Source organism: Bos indicus, chromosome 24, assembly GCF_029378745.1.
Source record: "Bos indicus isolate NIAB-ARS_2022 breed Sahiwal x Tharparkar chromosome 24, NIAB-ARS_B.indTharparkar_mat_pri_1.0, whole genome shotgun sequence".
In the NCBI taxonomy this organism is placed as follows: domain Eukaryota; kingdom Metazoa; phylum Chordata; class Mammalia; order Artiodactyla; family Bovidae; genus Bos; species Bos indicus.
In genome coordinates this window covers 34,929,387-34,949,594 of record NC_091783.1, presented here as the reverse complement: position 1 = coordinate 34,949,594, position 20,208 = coordinate 34,929,387, and the positions used below count along the sequence as shown (strand labels likewise).

Sequence of the window (20,208 nt, the reverse complement as noted above, 5' to 3'; positions counted from 1 at the left end):
GTTTGTTTAACAAGAAGGAGATATTCTGCAAAGATTGTTACCAAACAGGAGCCTTAGGCCTTCTGGGAAGTTAGGTAAATTGAGATAGCACCAGCATTTGTGTGTGCTGTGTATGTGTGTATCTTTTTCCACCCTCTGTTTTTGTACCTATTAGTTGACTGCAAACAGAAGGCAAAGGGACCCAGTGTTCATCAAGGTGGGGACAAACAGTAAAGTACAAGTTGTGAATAAACATATGACTCCTGACTGCATGGTACTAACAGGCTGAAAGGAAAACATATACACAATTGCAAATTGTGAATATTCTGATAATACTTTGTATTATCTTGTCTGTTTTAAAAACTGTGGAAGCTCATTTTAAGTCAAATGCCACTAACAAAAAAATGTTTTAACTGTGCCTTTTTATTTTTTAATTTTTTTGGCTGAGCCACATGACATGCAGGGTCTTAGTTTCCCAACCAGGGAGTCAAAACTGTGCCCTCTGCAGTGAAAGTGTGGAGTCCTAACCACTGGGCCGCCTGAGAAGTCCCTTCAGTTGAGTCGCTCAGTTGTGTCCAACTCTTTGCAACCCCATGAACTGCAGCACACTGGGCCTCCCTGTCCAACACCAACTCCCAGAGTTCACTCAAACTCATGTCCATCTAGTTGGTGGTGCCATCCAGCCATTTCATCCTCTGTCGTCCCCTTCTCCTCCTGCCCCCAATCCCTCCCAGCATCAGGGTCTTTTCCAATGAGTCAACTCTTCACATGAGGTGGCCAAAGTATTGGAGTTTCAGAAGTCCCTTAACTGTGTCTCATTTTGTGAATTTTAATGTTTCAAAGTTTGTAGTGTGAAACCAGTCTGGGAACAGTTTAAATATAAGGCGAAACCTAGTGGGTACTGGATTGAATTTGTCAACTTTAATAATAGCCAGTTATTCTATCAGCACAGTGACTTTAAGAATAGCCAGAAGAATTGCAGTTTGGCAGCAAACTGTGGCTGAGCACAGGCAACTCCAGAGAACCAGGAAGCAGGCCTTGCTTTGATAGGGCCTGGGGGAGGGAGGCAGGGAGGCCTGGGGAGGGGCAGTAATAAGCAGCCTCTTTTGCAGAAAGAGGCCTCTCATTGGTTGGGTAACTACAGTTTCTGATTGGCTGGGCTCCCCAGGGGACAATAGATGGTTTCTTCCTACTGGATAACCAATAGGCATCACCCTTATCTCCAGATGTTTGAAGTAATTGGGTTCGAAGTGAAGCTGGCCAGTTGGACTGTAGAACTTGCCTCCTTGTCCTGTCCCCTTTGGTTTTCAAGGGCAGGCTTTACCAGGCACGTGGTATTACAAAAAGGATTGCCTTCTGTTTTTATGTTTTGGGGTGGGTTTTTTTCCTTTTGGCCACACTACTTGGTTTGTGAGTTCTTAATTCCCCAACCAGGGATCAAACCCAAGCCGTCAATACTGAAAGCACAAAGTGCTAACCACTGGACCGCTGGGGAATTCCCAATTTTATATCTTTTAAAGCTTAAGATTTTGTGAAATTTGGGGGTTTGTTTAAAGAAATTAATGGGTTTATGTAGAAAACTGTAAGTGAGCTAATAGAGAAATTATATTTCACAGCATGTTTTGTTTTACTGCAACTAGATTGGTTAAACAAAGATGGTTTAGTATTTTGAAATGTAATAATGTGTTTAGTAGTCAGAATTCACATGGTCTTACATAATATCAGGATGAGTTCAGTTCAGTCACTCAGTCGTGTCCAACACTGCGACCCTGTGAACCGCAGCACACCAGGCCTCCCTGTCCATCACCAACTCCCAGAGTCCACCCAAACCCATGTCCATTGAGTCGGTGATGCCACCCAACCATCTCATCCTCTGTTGTCCCCTTCTCCTGCCCTCAATCTTTCCCAGCATCAGGGTCTTTTCCAGTGAGTCAGTTCTTTGCATCAGGTGGCCAATGTATCAGAATAACATTTAATAACAGTCCTGAAAACCTAAAATGGACTTTGCTTATCATGTTGAGGAAGAATTTTCTATCTGCAACCAACAACAGACATTTCTAGAGACATGCCAATTAAAACAACAAGAATATGTCTAATATTGGTCTTTATTTAATGTGAAAATTCTTGGTGGACTCACAAAATAAGAGGTGTACTTTTGAGAAGGAAGAGAAATTTTGCATTTTTTAAATTTCTGTGCAGGACCACGGTAGTGTTCATTTATCTGAGTCAGTCTTTCCCCTAAGTAAAAGTTTTAAAGTTCTGTGTGTTTCCTATATTTTGAGTAAGGTTAATATATAATAGATTTCGTTTACAAAGGGCTTCCCTGGTGGCTCAGACAGTATAGAATCTGTCTGCAGTGCAGGAGACCCAGGTTCGATCCCTGGAGAAGGAAATAGCAACCTACTTCAGCGTTCTTGACTGGGAAATTCCATGGACAGAGGAGCCTGATGGGCTACGTACAGTCCATGGGGTTGCAAAAGAGTCAGACACAACTTGGTGAACAACAGAGAAGCCAAAATAAAATACACAGAGGCAAGTGACAAGAAATTCCAAGCCAGGGGCCTTGGTTTTGTGTCTTGACCCATGGGCAGGTTAATCTTCCCTTGGCTGCTGCTTTTGCCCAGTAAGAGCCTCTGGATCACAGACTCATCTACAGCTTGCACAATCTGAATGAGTATTTCATTCTGCAGTTTTAAGATTTGAGCCAGGGTCTCACATTTGTTTTTATTGGGTATTTTCCCTTAACTGTACACAGATAAAGCTTATGACAATTGCTTTTTGTTTTTCCTTGCTGGAAATATCAAATGTCACCTGAGGCATTTGGCTGATATGAATCTTAATGCATTTGTAGGTGAAAGGAAACCAGTCATCTTTCTTGGGAAACTGTATTAGTGTTCCCCTAAAGAAACAGAACCACTAAAAGATATTTACATATACAAAAAGATGAATTATAATGAATTGGCTCACACAATTAAAAAGACAGAAAACCAGAAATGATCAGCCTTCTACAAGCTGGAGACCTAAGAAAGTTCCCAACTGAGCCCGAAGCCTAAGAATCAATGGTGGAAGTCCAAGTCCTGAGAACTGAGGGAACTGATGGTTGGAAGTTCCAGTCTGAGGGAGGAAGATCAGTTCATATCAATCAGTCCAATTCACAGAGCAAACTCTTGTCTTTCTCTACTTGTGTTCAGACCCTCGACAGATTGGACTGTGCCCATCCAAACTGAACAGGGCAATCTGCCTTACTCAGTCCACCAACTCAAATATTAATCTCATCTGAAACATCTTCACAGACATACCCAGAAGTAATGTTAAGGCAAATACCCACACACGTGTAACCCAGTCAATTTGACACAAAATCAACCTCATGAGAACAGGGCTTTACATCTGTCTTAATCATCTCCTCACTTTTGTGTCTACTCCTTACTGCTAGTCAGCTTCACCTCTAATCCAGTTTCTCCCATTCATTAAGCTGTAGTTTTCTCTTTTGGAGTTATCTTCTTTGTATATTTATACTTCTTTTGGGTAACATTGATACAGTCCATGTGTAAATGTTCTTGTTGGCACGCAACTTAGAAAAACCAAATACTCTGCTTAGAACATACTGTGCCTCAGTGAGAAGCAAGTTTATTTAAACCAGGATCTTATAATGTGATATACTTCAGATTTATCTTTCAGTAAGAAATAATGTGCTTAAATTTCCTAATTATATTTTTATAATAGGCTGCCAACCTTTACTCAGTGTTCTCATAAAATGATAACTATCAGGGAGTATCCCTGAAAATGAAAACCTAAAGATTATCTCTCATATAGGGGTAGGGTATCTCTTCCTCTCTCCATGTTCCTGCTTGAGTCCATAAAATACTGGCCATTGGGATTCCCTGGTGGCTCAGATAGTAAAGAATCCACTTGCAATGCAGGAGTTAGATCCCTGGGTCGGGAAGATCCTGTGGAGAAGGAAATGGCAATCCACTCCAGTATTCTTGACTGGGAAATCCCATAGACAGAGGAGCCTGGTGGGCTACAGTCCACTGAGTCATAAAACCTCAGACAGGACTGAGCAACAAACACTTTCATCAGATACTGAGGGTAGAAGAGCCTTGGCCATTTTGTTTACCTCCCCAAGGAAGACTGTTCTGTTGACATTCCTTAGAGGCATCTTCTAAGAGGTCCTCCACCCTATGACTTCCTCTTTTATTTGTGATCCAAGGACTGAGTAAGAGTGCTCTATATTCCCATAAGCTTGTTCTAAATGTGCTTCGGGGGAAGAAAAGCATTAATTTTATCTTCCAACCCAAGTTATGTTCTTTAATCTGTCTTAACCACTAATAGAGTAGGTAATCTGAACCTACCTGTCTTCTCAGTTTTATTCAAAACCCAAAGATGAGGTATGGTCATCTTTGAAATTTAAAAAGCTGAAATTTTGAAGACCTCGGGTTAAATGGGTTTGGTAGCATACATGGTTAGTCACCAATTCAATATTCATGCTCTACTCTTACAAGAGCCCAGTTTTCAGGGGAATAGAAATGTGTCAAGCTCTAAAAGCTTTATTTTCCCACTCAGTTTGGTCTTATCAGGATCCATTTCGCCTAGTTCTGATTCAGTTCAGTTCAGTCGCTCAGTCGTGTCCAACTCTTCACGACCCCATGAATCACAGCACACCAGGCCTCCCTGTACATCACCAACTCCCGGAGTTCACTCAGACTCACGTCCATCGAGTCAGTGATGCCATCCAGCCATCTCATCCTCTGTCCTCCCCTTCTCCTCCTGCCCCCAATCCCTCCCAGCATCAGAGTCTTTTCCAATGAGTCAACTCTTCGCCATGACGTGGCCCAAGTACTGGAGTTTTAGCTTCAGCATCATTACCTCCAAAGAAATCCCAGGGCTGATCTCCTTCAGAATGGACTGGTTGGATCTCCTTGCAGTCCAAGGGACTCTCAAGACTCTTCTCCAACACCACATTGAAAAGCATCAATTCTTTGGTGCTCAGCCTTCTTCACAGTCCAACTCTCACATCCATACATGACCACAGGAAAAACCATAGCCTTGACTAGATGGACTTTTGTTGGCAAAGTAATGTCTCTGCTTTTCAATATGCTATCTAGGTTGGTCATAACTTTCCTTCCAAGGAGTAAGCATCTTTTAATTTCATGGCTGCAGTCGCCATCTGCAGTGATTTTGGAGCCCAGAAAAATAAAGTCTGTCACTGTTTCCACTGTTTCCCCATCTATTTCCCATGAAGTGATGGGACCGGATGCCATGATCTTCGTTTTCTGAACATTGAGCTTTAAGCCAACTTTTTCACTCTCCACTTTCACTTTCATCAAGAGGCTTTTGAGTTCCTCTTCACTTTCTGCCATAAGGGTGGTGTCATCTGCATATCTGAGGTTATTGATATTTCTCCCGGCAATCTTGATTCCAGCTTGTGTTTCTTCCAGTCCAGCGTTTCTCATGATGTACTCTGCATATACGTTAAATAAGCAGGGTGATAATATACAGCCTTGACGTACTCCTTTTCCTATTTGGAACCAGTCTGTTGTTCCATGTCCAGTTCTAACTGTTGCTTCCTGACCTGCATACAGATTTCTCAAGAGGCAGATCAGGTGGTCTGGTATTCCCATCTCTCAGAATTTTCCACAGTTTATTGTGATCCACACAGTCAAAGGCTTTGGCATAGTCAATAAAGCAGAAATAGATGCTTTTCTGGAACTCTCTTGCTTTTCCATGATCCAGTGGATGTTGGCAATTTGATCTCTGGTTCCTCTGCCTTTTCTAAAACCAGCTTGAACATCAGGAATTTCACGGTTCACATATTGCTGAAGCCTGGCTTGGAGAATTTTGAGCATTTACTAGCATGTGAGATGACTGCAATTGTGCGGTAGTTTGAACATTCTTTGGCATTGCCTTTCTTTGGGATTGGAATGAAAACTGACCTTTTCCAGTCCTGTGGCCACTGCTGAGTTTTCCAAATTTGCTGGCATATTGAGTGCAGCACTTTCACAGCATCATATTTCAGGATTTGGAATAGCTCAACTGGAATTCCATCACCTCCACTAGCTTTGTTCGTAGTGATGCTTTCTAAGGCCCACTTGACTTCACATTCCAGGATGTCTGGCTCTAGGTCAGTGATCACACCATCGTGATTATCTGGGTCGTGAATATCTTTTTTGTACAGTTCTTCTGTGTATTCTTGCTACCTCTTCTTAATATCTAATGCTTCTGTTAGGTCCATACCATTTCTGTCCTTTATCGAGCCCCTCTTTGCATGAAATGCCCCCTTGGTATCTCTAATTTTCTTGAAGAGATCTCTAGTCTTTCCCATTCTGTTGTTTTTCCTCTATTTCTTTGCATTGATCGCTGAGGAAGGCTTTCTTATCTCTTCTTGCTATTCTTTGGAACTCTGCATTCAGAGGACCAACCCCAAGTCCAGGATGTCTGGCTCTAGGTCAGTGATCACACCATCGTGATTATCTGGGTTGTGAAGATCTTTTTTTACAACCAACCCCAAGTCCAAGGAGCAGTGGCTACGCTGGTGCAGGAGGGCCTAGAGGAGCCATCCCATGTTGAAGGTCAGGAAGGGTGGCGGTGAGGAGATACCCCTTGTCCAAGGTAAGGAGGAACGGCTGCGCTTTGCTGGAGCAGCCGTGAAGAGATACCCCACGCCCAAGGTAAGAGAAACCCAAGTAAGACGGTAGGTGTTGCAAGAGGGCATCAGAGGGCAGACACTGAAACCATACTCACAGAAAACTAATCAGTCTAATCACACTAGGATCACAGCCTTGTCCAACTCAATGAAACTAATCCATGCCCATGGGGCAACCCAAGATGGGCGGGTCATGGTGGAGAGATTTGACAGAATGTGGTCCACTGGAGAAGGGAATGGCAAACCACTTCAGTATTCTTGCCTTGAGAACCCCATGAACAGTATGAAAAGGCAAAATGATAGGATACTGAAAGAGGAACTCCCCAGGTCAGTAGGGGCCCAATATGCTACTGGAGATCAGTGAAGAAATAACTCCAGAAAGAATGAAGGGATGGAGCCAAAGCAAAAACAGTACCCAGCTGTGGATGTGACTGGTGATAGAAGCAAGGTCCGATGCTGTAAAGAGCAATATTGCATAGGAACCTGGAATGTCAGGTCCATGAATCAAGGCAAATTGGAAGTGGTTAAACAAGAGATGGCAAGAGTGAATGTTGACATGCTAGCAATCAGTGAAATAAAATGGACTGAAATGGGTGAATTTAACTTAGATGACCATTATATCTACTACTGCGGGCAGGAATCCCTCAGAAGAAATGGACTAGCCATCATGGTCAACAGAAGAGTCCGAAATTCAGTACTTGGATGCAATCTCAAAAACGACAGAATGATCTCTGTTCATTTCCAAGGCAAACCATTTAATATCACAGTAATCCAAGTCTATGCCCCAACCAGTAATGCTGAAGAAGCTTAAGTTGAATGGTTCTATGAAGACCTACAAGACCTTTTATAACTAACACCCAAAAAAGATGTCCTTTTCATTATAGGGGACTGGAATGCAAAAGTAGGAAGGCAAGAAACACTTGGAATAACAGGCAAATTTGGCCTTGGAATACGGAATGAAGCAGGGCAAAGACTAATAGAGTTTTGCCAAGAAAATGCACTGGTCATAGCAAACACCCTCTTCCAACAACACAAGAGAAGACTCTACAGGTGGACATCACCAGATGGTCAACACCGAAATCAGACTGATTATATTCTTTGCAGCCAAAGATGGAGAAGCTCTATACAGTCTCAGATCATGAACTCCTTATTGCCAAATTCAGACTGAAATTGAAGAAAGTAGGGAAAACCACTAGACCATTCAGGTATGACCTAAATCAAATCCCTTATGATTATACAGTGGAAGTGAGAAATAGGTTTAAGGGCCTAGATCTGATAGATAGAGTGCCTGATGAACTATGGAATGAGGTTCGTGACATTGTACAGGAGACAGGGATCAAGACCATACCCATGGAAGAGAAATGCAAAAAAGCAAAATGGCTGTCTGGGGAGGCCTTACAAATAGCTGTGAAAAGAAGAGAAGCAAAAAGCAAAGGAGAAAAGGAAAGAGATAAACATCTGAATGCAGAGTTCCAAAGAATAGTTCTGATTAATGACATGTAAATAGAAATCTCATACAGGGATTCTGGAGAAGCTATTCTTTTCGAATTAAAAACAGAATCATCTGTCTTGGGTCTTTTACTCTATATCCCTTCCACCTTCTTCCCTGGAACACAGATGGGATAACTGGAGCTAAGGCAGCTATTTTTTACAATGAGGAAAAGGCCAAGAGAATTAAAGACCTAGACCTTCACATTCTTAAGGTGTTTAACCAGTGCCAGCAACTGTCTTCTCCTGAACTTACTGTTCTGCAACAAAAAAATACTACTTTAGAACAAACTATAGTAAATTGCTTTTTGTATTATCTGTTGCCAAATGCCATTCCTGTGTGATACAGTTTCTAATGAAAGAGACCTCTTAGCCCCTGTGCTACAATATTATTCCTGCTTTGTTCAGTTGACTTGTTAAGGACAGGATAAATTGTAAAGGTAACAATTCTACACATTATTCGAGGTTTAAAATGGAATTTGGCCAGTCTATATATGTGACAAAGAGCCTATGAATTTATAGCTGGGCAAGTTGGTTGTCACAGTGTATCCTCCATTGCTTTAAGGGATGAGGCCCCTGTAAAAATGGGAATGTTCTACTTGATTAATGGTTTGCAGTGTATTGCTGAACTGACTACTCTCAGCAGGATTTTGAAGTGGTTTGGTAGATAGTAATTGATTATATTCATCTTTGAATAAGTATTTCCTAGTGGGATTATATTCCACTTTCATTCTGTTTGACCTTTCACACGTACGCAGAATAGACTGGTACACTGAGCTCCCATATAGTCACTACCCACCTTCAACAATTGTCGGCTCTGGTCGAACTTGTTTCATCTGTACTGCCACCCATCTCCCCACCCTTACCCTCTGCCATGACCCACTGGATTATTTTGAAGCAGATGTGAGATATTTCATCTATAAATGTTTCAGTGTGTATTCCTGAAAAATAAGGGCAGTTTTAAAAAATATAACCACAGGATCAATGTTAGGGTTGGACTCCATACTTTGACTGCCAAGGACACAGGTTCAATCTCTGGTCAGGTTTCTAAGGTCCCACAAGCTACATGGTGTGGCCAAAAAAAATAAAGTTTTATGGATGATATTTTTGCAGTTGATTTGTTTTTTTACCCCATTTTGGTTTTTTTCCATGCAACTTGTAAAGTTTCCTGACTTCTTCATTTTACTGATTGCACCCCATTTGGTCTCTTAACATGTTCCTTTGACCCCTGAACTTCCTATAAACTGGAAGTTTGAAGTTTACCTGCTTCAAGTTTAATTTTTTCTCAATAATTTTTCATGGATGGTATTCTTTTTCATTGCTATGTTTTTCACAGCTTCTTAAACAGTATGACTCAGTGATTGAAAGGCGAAGTCTTAGGGAATTCCCTGGTGGCCCAATGATTAGGACTTGGCATTTCACTGCCTTGACCCTGGTAAGAAACTAAGATCCCACAAGCCGTGTGTCATGGCAAAAAAAAAAAAAAAAGGTTACTATAAATTCCTTGTTTTTGCCCTCAGAAAGCACAGCTAATAAATATTAGCTGGTTGGTGGTTGCCAGATTCTGTGGGGATGGACAGAATGGGTTTCTATTAATACGTATCATGGGGGAATTAGGCAGGTGATAGTAAGTTTGAATAGGGAGCTGTGGTAGGGGACATACAGTTCTGTGCATTTGTTAAAACTCATGGACTTGTTCATCACAAAGAGTAAACTTTATATAAAGTTTTAAAAATCCATCAGGATGTGGTAAGAAGGATGGAATACAGATAATCACAAATGAATCTAAGTGTATTACAAGTGAGTCACATAACCACATTGAGTGAAGTTAAGTAAATTTCTCACAGGAGTGTAGGTTAGAAATTCTGAAACGACTTTATCTACTTTTAGTTGTATTGTTCAGTAAATAAGTAAATATATTGTAGACCATCAGAGCCAGGTTTCTAACTTAGAGGAAGAAATTACAAATAAGAAATGATAATTCATTCTGTTGCTGAATTGGAGTCAGAGGTGTCAGTATGGATGGACTTGTTTACTTATAGATGATAGATAAATATAGACATGTGCATGCATTATATTTACATATAATTTTTTCCTAACTCCATTGAAAAGGGCTACAAGCACTGGGACCCCTGTAGCAATGAGCATATCTACATCCAGATCTTGATTTTTCTTTTTTATTTAAGATTTTTTTTGGGGGGGGGGGGGGCATGGACCATTTTTAAAGTCTTTAATGAATTTGTTACAATATTGTTTCTGTTTTATGTTTTGGGTTTGTGTGTTTTTTTTTTTTTTTTTTGGTGGTGGGGCAGTTTGAGACATGTGGGATCTTAGCTCACTGACCAGGGATTGAACCCACAACCCCTGCACTGGAAGGCAAAGTCTTAACCACTGGACTGCCAGTGAAGTCCCAGTATCTTGGTTTTTAAATGCCATTCTTTAATAAAAGAAATCAGGACTCCTTGAAGAACTGTATTGATTCCAGGACTGGACTAGAGAAAATAAAATATGAGACTAGACCATCTGGTGATGCCAACCCACTTAAAAAAAAAAAGGCATATTAAAGGGACATAGAAGCCATCCAGAATGCCCAAATTGAAACAAATTGAACAATAAAATAAGGATAGTATTGATATTTAATTACAAGCCAAAGAAAAATACTCATGAATCTATACTGATGTCAACACCTGAACAAAGAAATGGGGCCAGTGGGAGAAAAGTGACAGCATTTTCTTTCATAAGGATTTCCGTTATAAACACAGAAGGAATGTGAGAAATAGAAAAAGACCATCAGAACGCAACAGTACCTTGCTACAGGCAAGATAAGATCCACCAATGAGTAGAAAGAAATTTAAACAAACAGGATATTTGCATAGTCTCAAAATAGGCCCTCCTCCCTTCCCCACCCCACTCCTGAATCAATTACAAAGGAAAAATTAGTAACTTCTCTGTGGTGAATCCTGACTGACACCACCTTAGCCAAGGGATCAAGGTTAATATCACCACAGAGATCAACATGTACTTTTCCCCCTACCCTAAACCCAATGCGTTTTAGATAGAGAAAGCTATATTAGTAATAAAATGTTATTTGGTTTTGGTTTATAATAGTAAACATCTTTTCATAGCAACATAGTACTTTATATATAGCACTGTCACAGTTCATAAAGTATTTTCACATGTTATTAGTATTTCTTTAATCCTCATAATAACTCTGTAACATTGATATTTCTAGCTATATATATATTTTTAACCATCTGTATTTTCTAGATGAAATCAAAGTCTGGACAGGACAAATGATTTCCTTCAGGTCAAATGGTGAATTAATAGCAGAGCCAAGAATCAACCTCATGTGCTCTGAATTCAAGCCCAAACTTCTTTCCCAAGAAATGATCTTAAAAATAGTAGGAACTATGATTAATGATAATAAAGAGCTCTAGGTAAATATAGAGAATATTAGGCATTTTTACTTCATATATTGATATTTATATATCTTATCTATAATATCTATTCATATATTCTAGAATATATATCATGAAAACATATATGATAGTTTATTGTTCGACATATTTTTCAGAGTCCCTTTAATTCTAGTAAGAAAACCTAGAGGTTTCAAAGGCCATACTGCATCACTCCTATATGGCATTAGAAGGAAAAAAACCACCATCAGAGTCCAGGAATTAAGCACTATGCATGTTCCATTTTGAGGCTGGAAAGATAGGGGGAAAAAATCTGAAGCTATCTGCCCATAGGTAGAGTAAAGCAGATAAGATATTTAAAACTTGGAGAAACCAATTAGTAAGTTGACAGTTAGAGTAATGCTCTTTTGTGATCATTCTGCTCTGTTAATACACTGACAGCCTGTCTATTCATATGCAGCTGGTACTGAATGCTTGATAATATAATTAACAATAAACTGAAAGTACAGATGGTCTAGATATGATCATTGTACTGCTTGCAAAATTTGGGTACCAGTGTCTAACTCCGGGGGAGGACAACCCTCTATAGAGGGCACAAATAAACAGTTGTCCTGTAATAAGTTAATACTGAGTCATGGTCTTAACTGACAGTGAAGTCTTTCTTACTTGGTCCAAATTACTGTCTTTATTTAAAAGAGATACTCAGTGAGGTAAATTAGTCTTGTCAAATTCTCACCATTTACATTTTTCAAAGTAATTCCCACATTTAAGTGGTTGAAGGATAGAACTGGAAGAAGCTTCTCTTAATTTTAGAATAGAGATAAACAGCACAGTTGAATAATTCACAGCTTGATAATGCATGTGACAAAGTGAAAACTTTTTTATCACAAGGCCTTGAATACATAAATATTCAAGAAATAAAATATATAAATATTGTATATTCTAAATTATATTCTAAATATATAAATATTTAGAAATAAAATTTAAAAGAATAAAATATACAACAATTTTTACCTCTTTAGGTATCAATATTGATATCAACAATATATCATTAGGACAAGATTATATAACATATTTTAGGACAAGAAACACCAGTTTCTATTATATATGTTGGCCTGTTTGTAGAAAAGGTTAGGACTGGAAGACTCTTTTAAGTGAGAACTGTAGTTAAAATAGCATATTTCCTAAGTATTCTTTATCACCTGACCTTGCAGTTTGGCCTCACTGACTCCAAATTAAGTTCCAAGAAGCCGGATGCTTACCTCATGACCAGCACTTTCTTAGGTTCAGAGCAACAGTGAGATTTTTTGTTGCCATTTTGGCACTGAAGTCTACAGGGGAAATAGACACTGCTTTAATAGATGTTCTGACTTGGAATGAGGTTGCAAAAACCCCTCCTCTTCCCAGCTCCTGATCTGTATGTAAGATGTACCCTTCCATCAGGGCCGGACCTGCATCTCTTGGCTCTCTGATCAAAGACTAAAACTTTTCTTTGGAAGCCAAGTGACCACATTTTGGTCTTGATCTACTGGCTCAAAAGACACCAGGCAGAAGGTGCCTTTTTGGGGACCGGCTGGGGAGGATCTGTAACAAAATATATGTGTTAGCACTGGGTTAAAGATGTAACAAAATGTGTAGTATAGGACAGTGTCAAAAATGAAAGAAAAAGAAAGCCCATGTATCCTCTGTATCCCTATTTCTAAAACAATGCTCTGTGAGGCTTTGAATAAATGTTTAATGATGATAATAACCAACAGAAACTGAGGAGACGGCTAGAAAAGACTTCAGAGTATACTTCAAATTAACTTATCAAATCAGAGATCTGGCTTACACGGTAGTGTTTTCATTCTTATACAAACCTCTGTTATTCAGCTATTGTTGACTTGCTCTGTTCCAGGCAGTATGCTAAGTGCGTGGGATGTAGAAATAAACTACAGCCTTTCTTTCTCAAAGCATATGAGAGTGTGGAGATACTGGGGAGAATGTGACCCTCCACATCAGCACTTAAAAATGCTCAATTCATTACGATTAACACACAAAAACACACACACTATCACATGCATGTAGAGCTATATTTTATTTTTGTTTATATTGGACTGGCCAAAAAGTTTGTTTGCATTTTTTTGTAATGTGACCCTATATATATGAATCAGATTGTTTTAGATTAAATAAGCTATCAGAAATATCTTTATAAATTATTACACATAGGGCCACCTCATTATTTTTGATGGCTCTACCCTGTGGATGTGTCATAATTTGCCCATTCCCTTACAAAATAGGTTATCCTGAATGTCCAAAGCGGCAGCAAGTCTATATCTTTACATACCTGTGCTGGCTTTTCTATAGGAGAGATTCCTCAACATGGTCTCTCTTGTATTTTAATGTGTCTGGCCCCACTCCTTCTGCCTTTTTCTTCTCAGGGTACAAACGTGATGTGTGAGCTGCCATCTTGTGTCTACGTGCTAAGTTGCTTCAGTCATGTCCAACTCTTTGCGACCCTATGGACTAAAGCCTGCCAGGCTCCTCTGTCCATACGATTCTCCAGGCAAGAATAGTGGAGTGGGTTGCCATGCCCTCCTCCAGGCGAACTTCCCGACCCAGGGATTGAACCTGTGTCTCTTAGGTCTCCTGCATTGACCGGCAGGTTCTTTACCACTAGTGCCACCTGGGAAGCCCAACTTTAAGGTCTGGTAGCTTGAGTGTATCACAGTCATTTGCCTACATATGAATTTTAGAGTTCATTTTATATCTTGTGTCTAGGAGATAACTAGCTATCCTGACTGCCAGGGATATGGCATCAGAAAGAGCCTGTTTTTTTGATGACACTGATGAACATCTATATCAGCCCTGCCCTGCTTACCTGGAGACTTCTTGTGATGCAAGATAATTAAATATTATTATTCCCAAATCAGTGTCAGATGGGTTTCCTGTAGCTGAAAGCACTTTTAATTGGAACAAATGGTGGGAGCCCAATATTCTGGAATCAGTGAAACAAAACAGTTTTAATATTTGTTACTAACACACTTATGAAATGATCATAAATTACATTCTCAGGATTACTTTTCTGTGGATTAAAAACTCACAAAGAAACAATTTAAAATGGTAGAATTTATTTCATATAATGATATATATGTATACACATATACTATTTAAAAAATAATCATGTGAACTATAATCATTATAAAACATAAGTCAGCCTTAATTTAATATTATCAGAGTAAAAGAGTATGTAAAGTCAGTCTAACATTGTTTCATTTGCTTTTCAAAGTTAAGATACATAAAAGATTTAGCACATTGTATTTTATGTTTAGTTTTCATGTTACTATCATTAGGTATAAATACCCTTAGGAATGTGCCAACTTATAACTTACATTCAAATAACCAAAGTCCTATTACAATTACTAAAGTACGATAAATCACCTAAAATAAGTAATCTAAAAAAATACTAGCCTAAATTAAAACCCTGAGGAATTAAAATCTTTTTACATACACCAGTTTTGGTTAAGTGCAATTCCATGTTTGTACTACTTTATTTAAGGTCATACTTGGTAAGGCATAGTAAAAATAAAATCTACCTAAATTGCCATCTAAATCTATATTTTATTTCTTGCAACAAAGTTGTTTGTTTCTCCAAAAAAGTAGTTTCTGCATGTCGTTCTGGACCTCTTCACCACCTGCTGGCTTATTTGCTTTATATACAGTAGTCAAGAGCTGTGCACTAAGCTGAGCTGCCTTTGTGTATGGTAGTTCAGACAAAGTGCATCTGAAGAACTACATGCTTGAGAGCTCATGTCCGTGTTCGATCATGGCCTGCACAAACTGCTTGAAGACTCGGTCCATGTAGGTGGACTGCCTTGGCCAGATTCCCTCCAGAAAACCAATATGGCCTCCGTAAGAAGTAAGGACCAAAGCAACATTTGGGTTTTGCTTAGCAGTTTCTATTGGAATAGCTTGATGAAAAATGGGCGATGGTCGGGCGGGAGGGTGGATAAGAGAGGGGAAGGAGAGAGAAAAATATATATTAACTGTTGTTAGGAAAAGTGTGCAACTTTATCACTTCTAATCATTTTAAACCAAAATACCGTTAAACAAATATTCATAATGAGAATGGCTAATCAAATAAATCTAATTTATATTAACCACCCATATTCTTCTAACAGTTCATGTTCACATTCATGTACTGGATCATCATTTTTGGAAGAATCAATCGATTGGTTGTAACAGAAGTACAGGCCTAGTCTTCTTTTGAGAAATTAAATAATTCAAGAAATGGTGAATACTTCCATTATGCTATAAGATTCCCACTTAGGTGTTACACGAAGGGAAAAAAAACAAATCTTATTACCTTTGTGAGAGTTATAAATTCACTATGTATGACTTTGGTTAACTTTACATGAAGTTAGATTCCTGAGGCCAATTGGTGGCTGTGTTAAGAATCCAAAATTATAGATACGATTTATAAAAACATATATAGATAGCAAAAAAACAATGGCATGAAATACTCCCCAGTGGTAACAGTGTTTATCTTTGGGTGGTAAAACATTGGTGATTATATTTTTTCTTCTCTGAATTTTTATTTATAGTTAAGCTCTCCCTACTCCACACCCTTCAATGGAACGGAAGGTAATTTTACTGTAGGACAACTGAGACCAGTTCAAGAAAGGGCTGCCGCAGGACCCCAACTGCCTGTTTAAAACTGACCTTTCACTACATTCTTTGAAGAATAAACCTAGAGACCCTAAATCAAGGCCTAGGAAGCCAAGTCCTTGTCCTAAATGGGTCCTGAACTCAGATCCTTATCCAGCCAGCTACACCTAAAACAGAATATCTATCTTGGGATCAGATGTGAGAACTTAAGGGGAGGGGCAGATGAAATGACTTGATACTATTTTTCTTTTCCTTTATCATCTTACATTAAGGGCTTAGATTTAAAGTGCTTCATTTGTCTCTGATGGAATTATTAAGAGCCCCACTTTCACATTCTGGATACACTCAGGAATTTCTAACACACTGATAGTTACAGTCATGTCAGGAGAACAAAAGGCTGGGCCATGGGAGTCATGTGAAAGATGTTGGCTGCCTGTGCTCTCAGAATGCAGACAATTGTCTACTATTTTCAGTGTGGCTTGGGAAAGAATAAGAAATAATGAGTCTAAACTTCAACCAAGGTCAAAACAAGTTAAATGCTGGGAAATTTTTTTTGGTGGAAGAAGGGCCTGTGAAATATAAAAACAGATGCAGAAATACTAGACTTCCTTAATCCAATGAAAATAGGCTAAACAATCTCCATGTTATTCAACTGATATTAAAGTTCACAGTTTAGGGAATTTCCCGGCAGTCCAGTGGTTAGGACTCCACGTGCTCACTGCCGAGCGCCCAGGTTCAATTGCTGTTTGGGGACCTAAATTCCCACAAGGCTGTACAACGTGGCCAAAAAAACAGTTCACAGTTTAATTTTTGATTTGTGGTCAAAGGCCAAGAGTTCCATCTGTCTAAAACTACTTTGATTTAATCATAAATCACACAATGATATCCCCTAGAAAGATGGGCTTCCCTGGTAGCTCAGACGGTAAAGCATCTGCCTACAATGCGGGAGACCCAGGTTCAATCCCTGGGTCGGGAAGATCCCCTGGAGAAGGAAATGACAACCTACTCCAGTACTCTTCCCTGGAGAATCCCATAGACTGAGGAGCCTGGTAGGCTACAGCCCATGGGGTCACAAAGAGTCAGACATGACTGAGTGACTTCACTTCACTTCACTTCTTCAGAGAAATGGTAAAGTGACATTTTTAAAAAACTTTGGGGATTTTATGAAATTTTGGCAATACATATGTGCTGTGTTGGTACTCAGAATAGTTTAATACAGTACTTGGGGGAAATTTTTTTAAATATTTAGGGGAGAAATAAGAAAAGGTTTTATAAGAAGCTTTGTGAAGTTTCATTAGAAAAAAATTAGAGGTCAAATCTATTTATCCTTAAGATAGGTATGATTCCTGATAGGCATCTTACCTTGCTTTAATGTATGAACACAGGTATGTATACCTTTGTTACAAAATTCTGTATATCTTGAATTAAGAGAATGAGGAAGTTAACTTGTGCATAATTTTCTTCTATACAGTATCCGGGGTAAAACAAACTCTTTGCCTTCAAATATGACTTTATTGTCTGAATGTGCTACATTCATTGAGTTATCCAAGGACATCTTATTAATAAAGTCTCAAGCTCTCTTCTAGGTTTAAAAGGGGAGTAATATTCCCCTTTACAAAGCTTTCTGTATAAGAACCTCAGGAAGAAAAGGCCAACTATGTCAATGTACTCTTGAGGTAGAGATACTGTAACATAGCCTGTCCAAAGAACAGATATTTGATAAGAAGGAAAGGTTGTAAGAATGAATACAAGCAAAATACTGAGAGCCATAATTTGTTCTGAGGCTCTCACAGTAGACTAGAGAAGAATATATGAAAATGTTTAAAGTGATCTGAAGCATTTATATACTAAATTATGAGTATCAAGCTATTTTTTTTCTGTTTATCACAGTGGAAACCAGTATATGAGTGACATTTTGTTTCTTATTATTGTATTTTCCCACAAAGAACATTATTTTTAAACAGTTGATTCATGTCAAAATGTATACAAAGATGTTAATTTACCATGACTGGGTGAAAAAACATCATCCACAGAATTCAGACACAACACTGGAATCCCTACTGACTTCAGTCTACGATTTGGACTGGCATCGGTGTAATAGTCATCAATTGTCCGGTAGCCGAACATGACAGAAGTGAATCGCTTATCAAATTCTCTTATGGATTTAGCCTGAAAAACAGAAACCAACTATATATGTTCTTGGCATCAAAAGAGGAAATAAAAGTATTACATAAAGTTTCTCTCCTACCTTCATGACATGATCCACGTCAATTTGTTTTACAAACATATGCCGGTGCCTGGAAACAAAATTTCAAAAATAAAAAAGTCATTCCCATCTCAAACACACCTAATAATAAGTAACTTGGCACAGGACATAAAGTTGTTACTCAATAAAATATTTATTGACCTTCCCTGGTGGCTCAGTGGTAAACAATCTGCCTGCCAGTGCAGGAGATGTGGGTTTGATCCCTGGGTGGGGAAGATCCCCTGGAGGAGGGCATGGCAACCCACTCCAATATTCTTGCTTGGGAAATCCCATGGATAGAGGAATCCAGGGGGTTGCAAAGAACTGGACACGGCTTAGCAACTAAATAACAATAAACAACAAAATAGTTACTTAATCAGACATAGCAGGAATAATAGCAGGTAATTGTTCTGAAGACTCATTTTTAAAGATTACTTATATATTTATTTTTTTTAAAGATTATGTGAAAGTGCTGCACTCAATATGCCAGCAAATTTGGAAAACTCAGCAGTGGCCACAGGACTGGAAAGGGTCAGTTTTCATTCCAATCCCAAAGAAAGGCAATGCCAAATAATGCTCAAACTACCACACAATTGCACTGATCTCACATTAGCAGCACACATTAGTAAAGTAATGCTCAAAATTCTCCAAGCCAGGCTTCAGCAATACATGAACCATGAACTTTCAGATGTTCAAGCTGGTTTTAGAAAAGGCAGAGGAACCAGAGATCAAATTGCCAACATCCGCTGGATCATGGAAAAAGCAAGAGAGTTCCAGAAAAACATCTATTTCTGTTTTATTGACTATGCCAAAGCCTTTGACTGTGTGGATCACAATAAACTGTGGAAAATTCTGAAAGAGATGGGAATACCAGACCACCTGATCTGCCTCTTGAGAAATCTGTATGCAGGTCAGAAAGCAACAGTTAGAACTGGACATGGAACAACAGACTGGTTCCAAATAGGAAAAGGAGTATATCAAGGCTGTATATTGTCACCCTGCTTATTTAACTTATATGCAGAGTACATCATGAGAAACACTGGACTGGAAGAAGCACAAGCTGGAATCAAGATTGCCGGGAGAAATATCAATAACCTCGGATATGCAGATGACACCACCCTTATGGCAGAAAGTGAAGAGGAACTCAAAAGCCTCTTGATGAAAGTGAAAGTGGAGAGTGAAAAAGTTGGCTTAAAGCTCAACATTCAGAAAATGAAGATCATGGCATCCGGTCCCATCACTTCATGGGAAATAGATGGGGAAACAGTGGAAACAGTGTCAGACTTTATTTTTTGGGCTCCAAAATCACTACAGATGGTGACTGCAGCCATGAAATTAAAAGACGCTTACTCCTTGGAAGGAAAGTTATGACCAACCTAGATAGCATATTCAAAAGCAGAGACATTACTTTGCCAACAAAGGTCCATCTAGTCAAGGCTATGGTTTTTCCTGTGGTCATGTATGGATGTGAGAGTTGGACTGTGAATAAGGCTGAGTGCCGAAGAATTGATGCTTTTGAACTGTGGTGTTGGAGAAGACTCTTGAGAGTCCCTTGGACTGCAAGGAGATCCAACCAGTCCATTCTGAAGATCAGCCCTGGGATTTCTTTGGAAGGAATGATGCTAAAGCTGAAAGTCCAGTACTTTGGCCACGTCATGCGAAGAGTTGACTCATTGGAAAAGACTCTGATGCTGGGAGGGATTGTGGGCAGGAGGAGAAGGGGAGGACAGAGGATGAGATGGCTGGATGGCATCACTAACTCTATGGACGTGAGTCTGGGTGAACTCCGG

General features: G+C 39.2%; 1 protein-coding gene across 1 annotated transcript in view; it reads right to left on the bottom strand.

Annotated features, from left to right (window-relative positions):
- Positions 1-14,619: 14,619 nt before the first annotated feature.
- Positions 14,620-20,208, bottom strand: part of ABHD3 (abhydrolase domain containing 3, phospholipase) — a 49,801-nt gene continuing 44,212 nt past the window's right edge. Inside the window, exons 7-9 of the mRNA XM_070778852.1 lie at positions 18,422-18,470; positions 18,177-18,342; positions 14,620-15,476 (exon numbers count right to left, since the gene is read on the bottom strand). Coding sequence (XP_070634953.1) covers positions 15,298-15,476; positions 18,177-18,342; positions 18,422-18,470 — 394 coding nt within the window. The 3' untranslated portion in view covers positions 14,620-15,297. The remainder of the gene's footprint in view (positions 15,477-18,176; positions 18,343-18,421; positions 18,471-20,208) is intronic.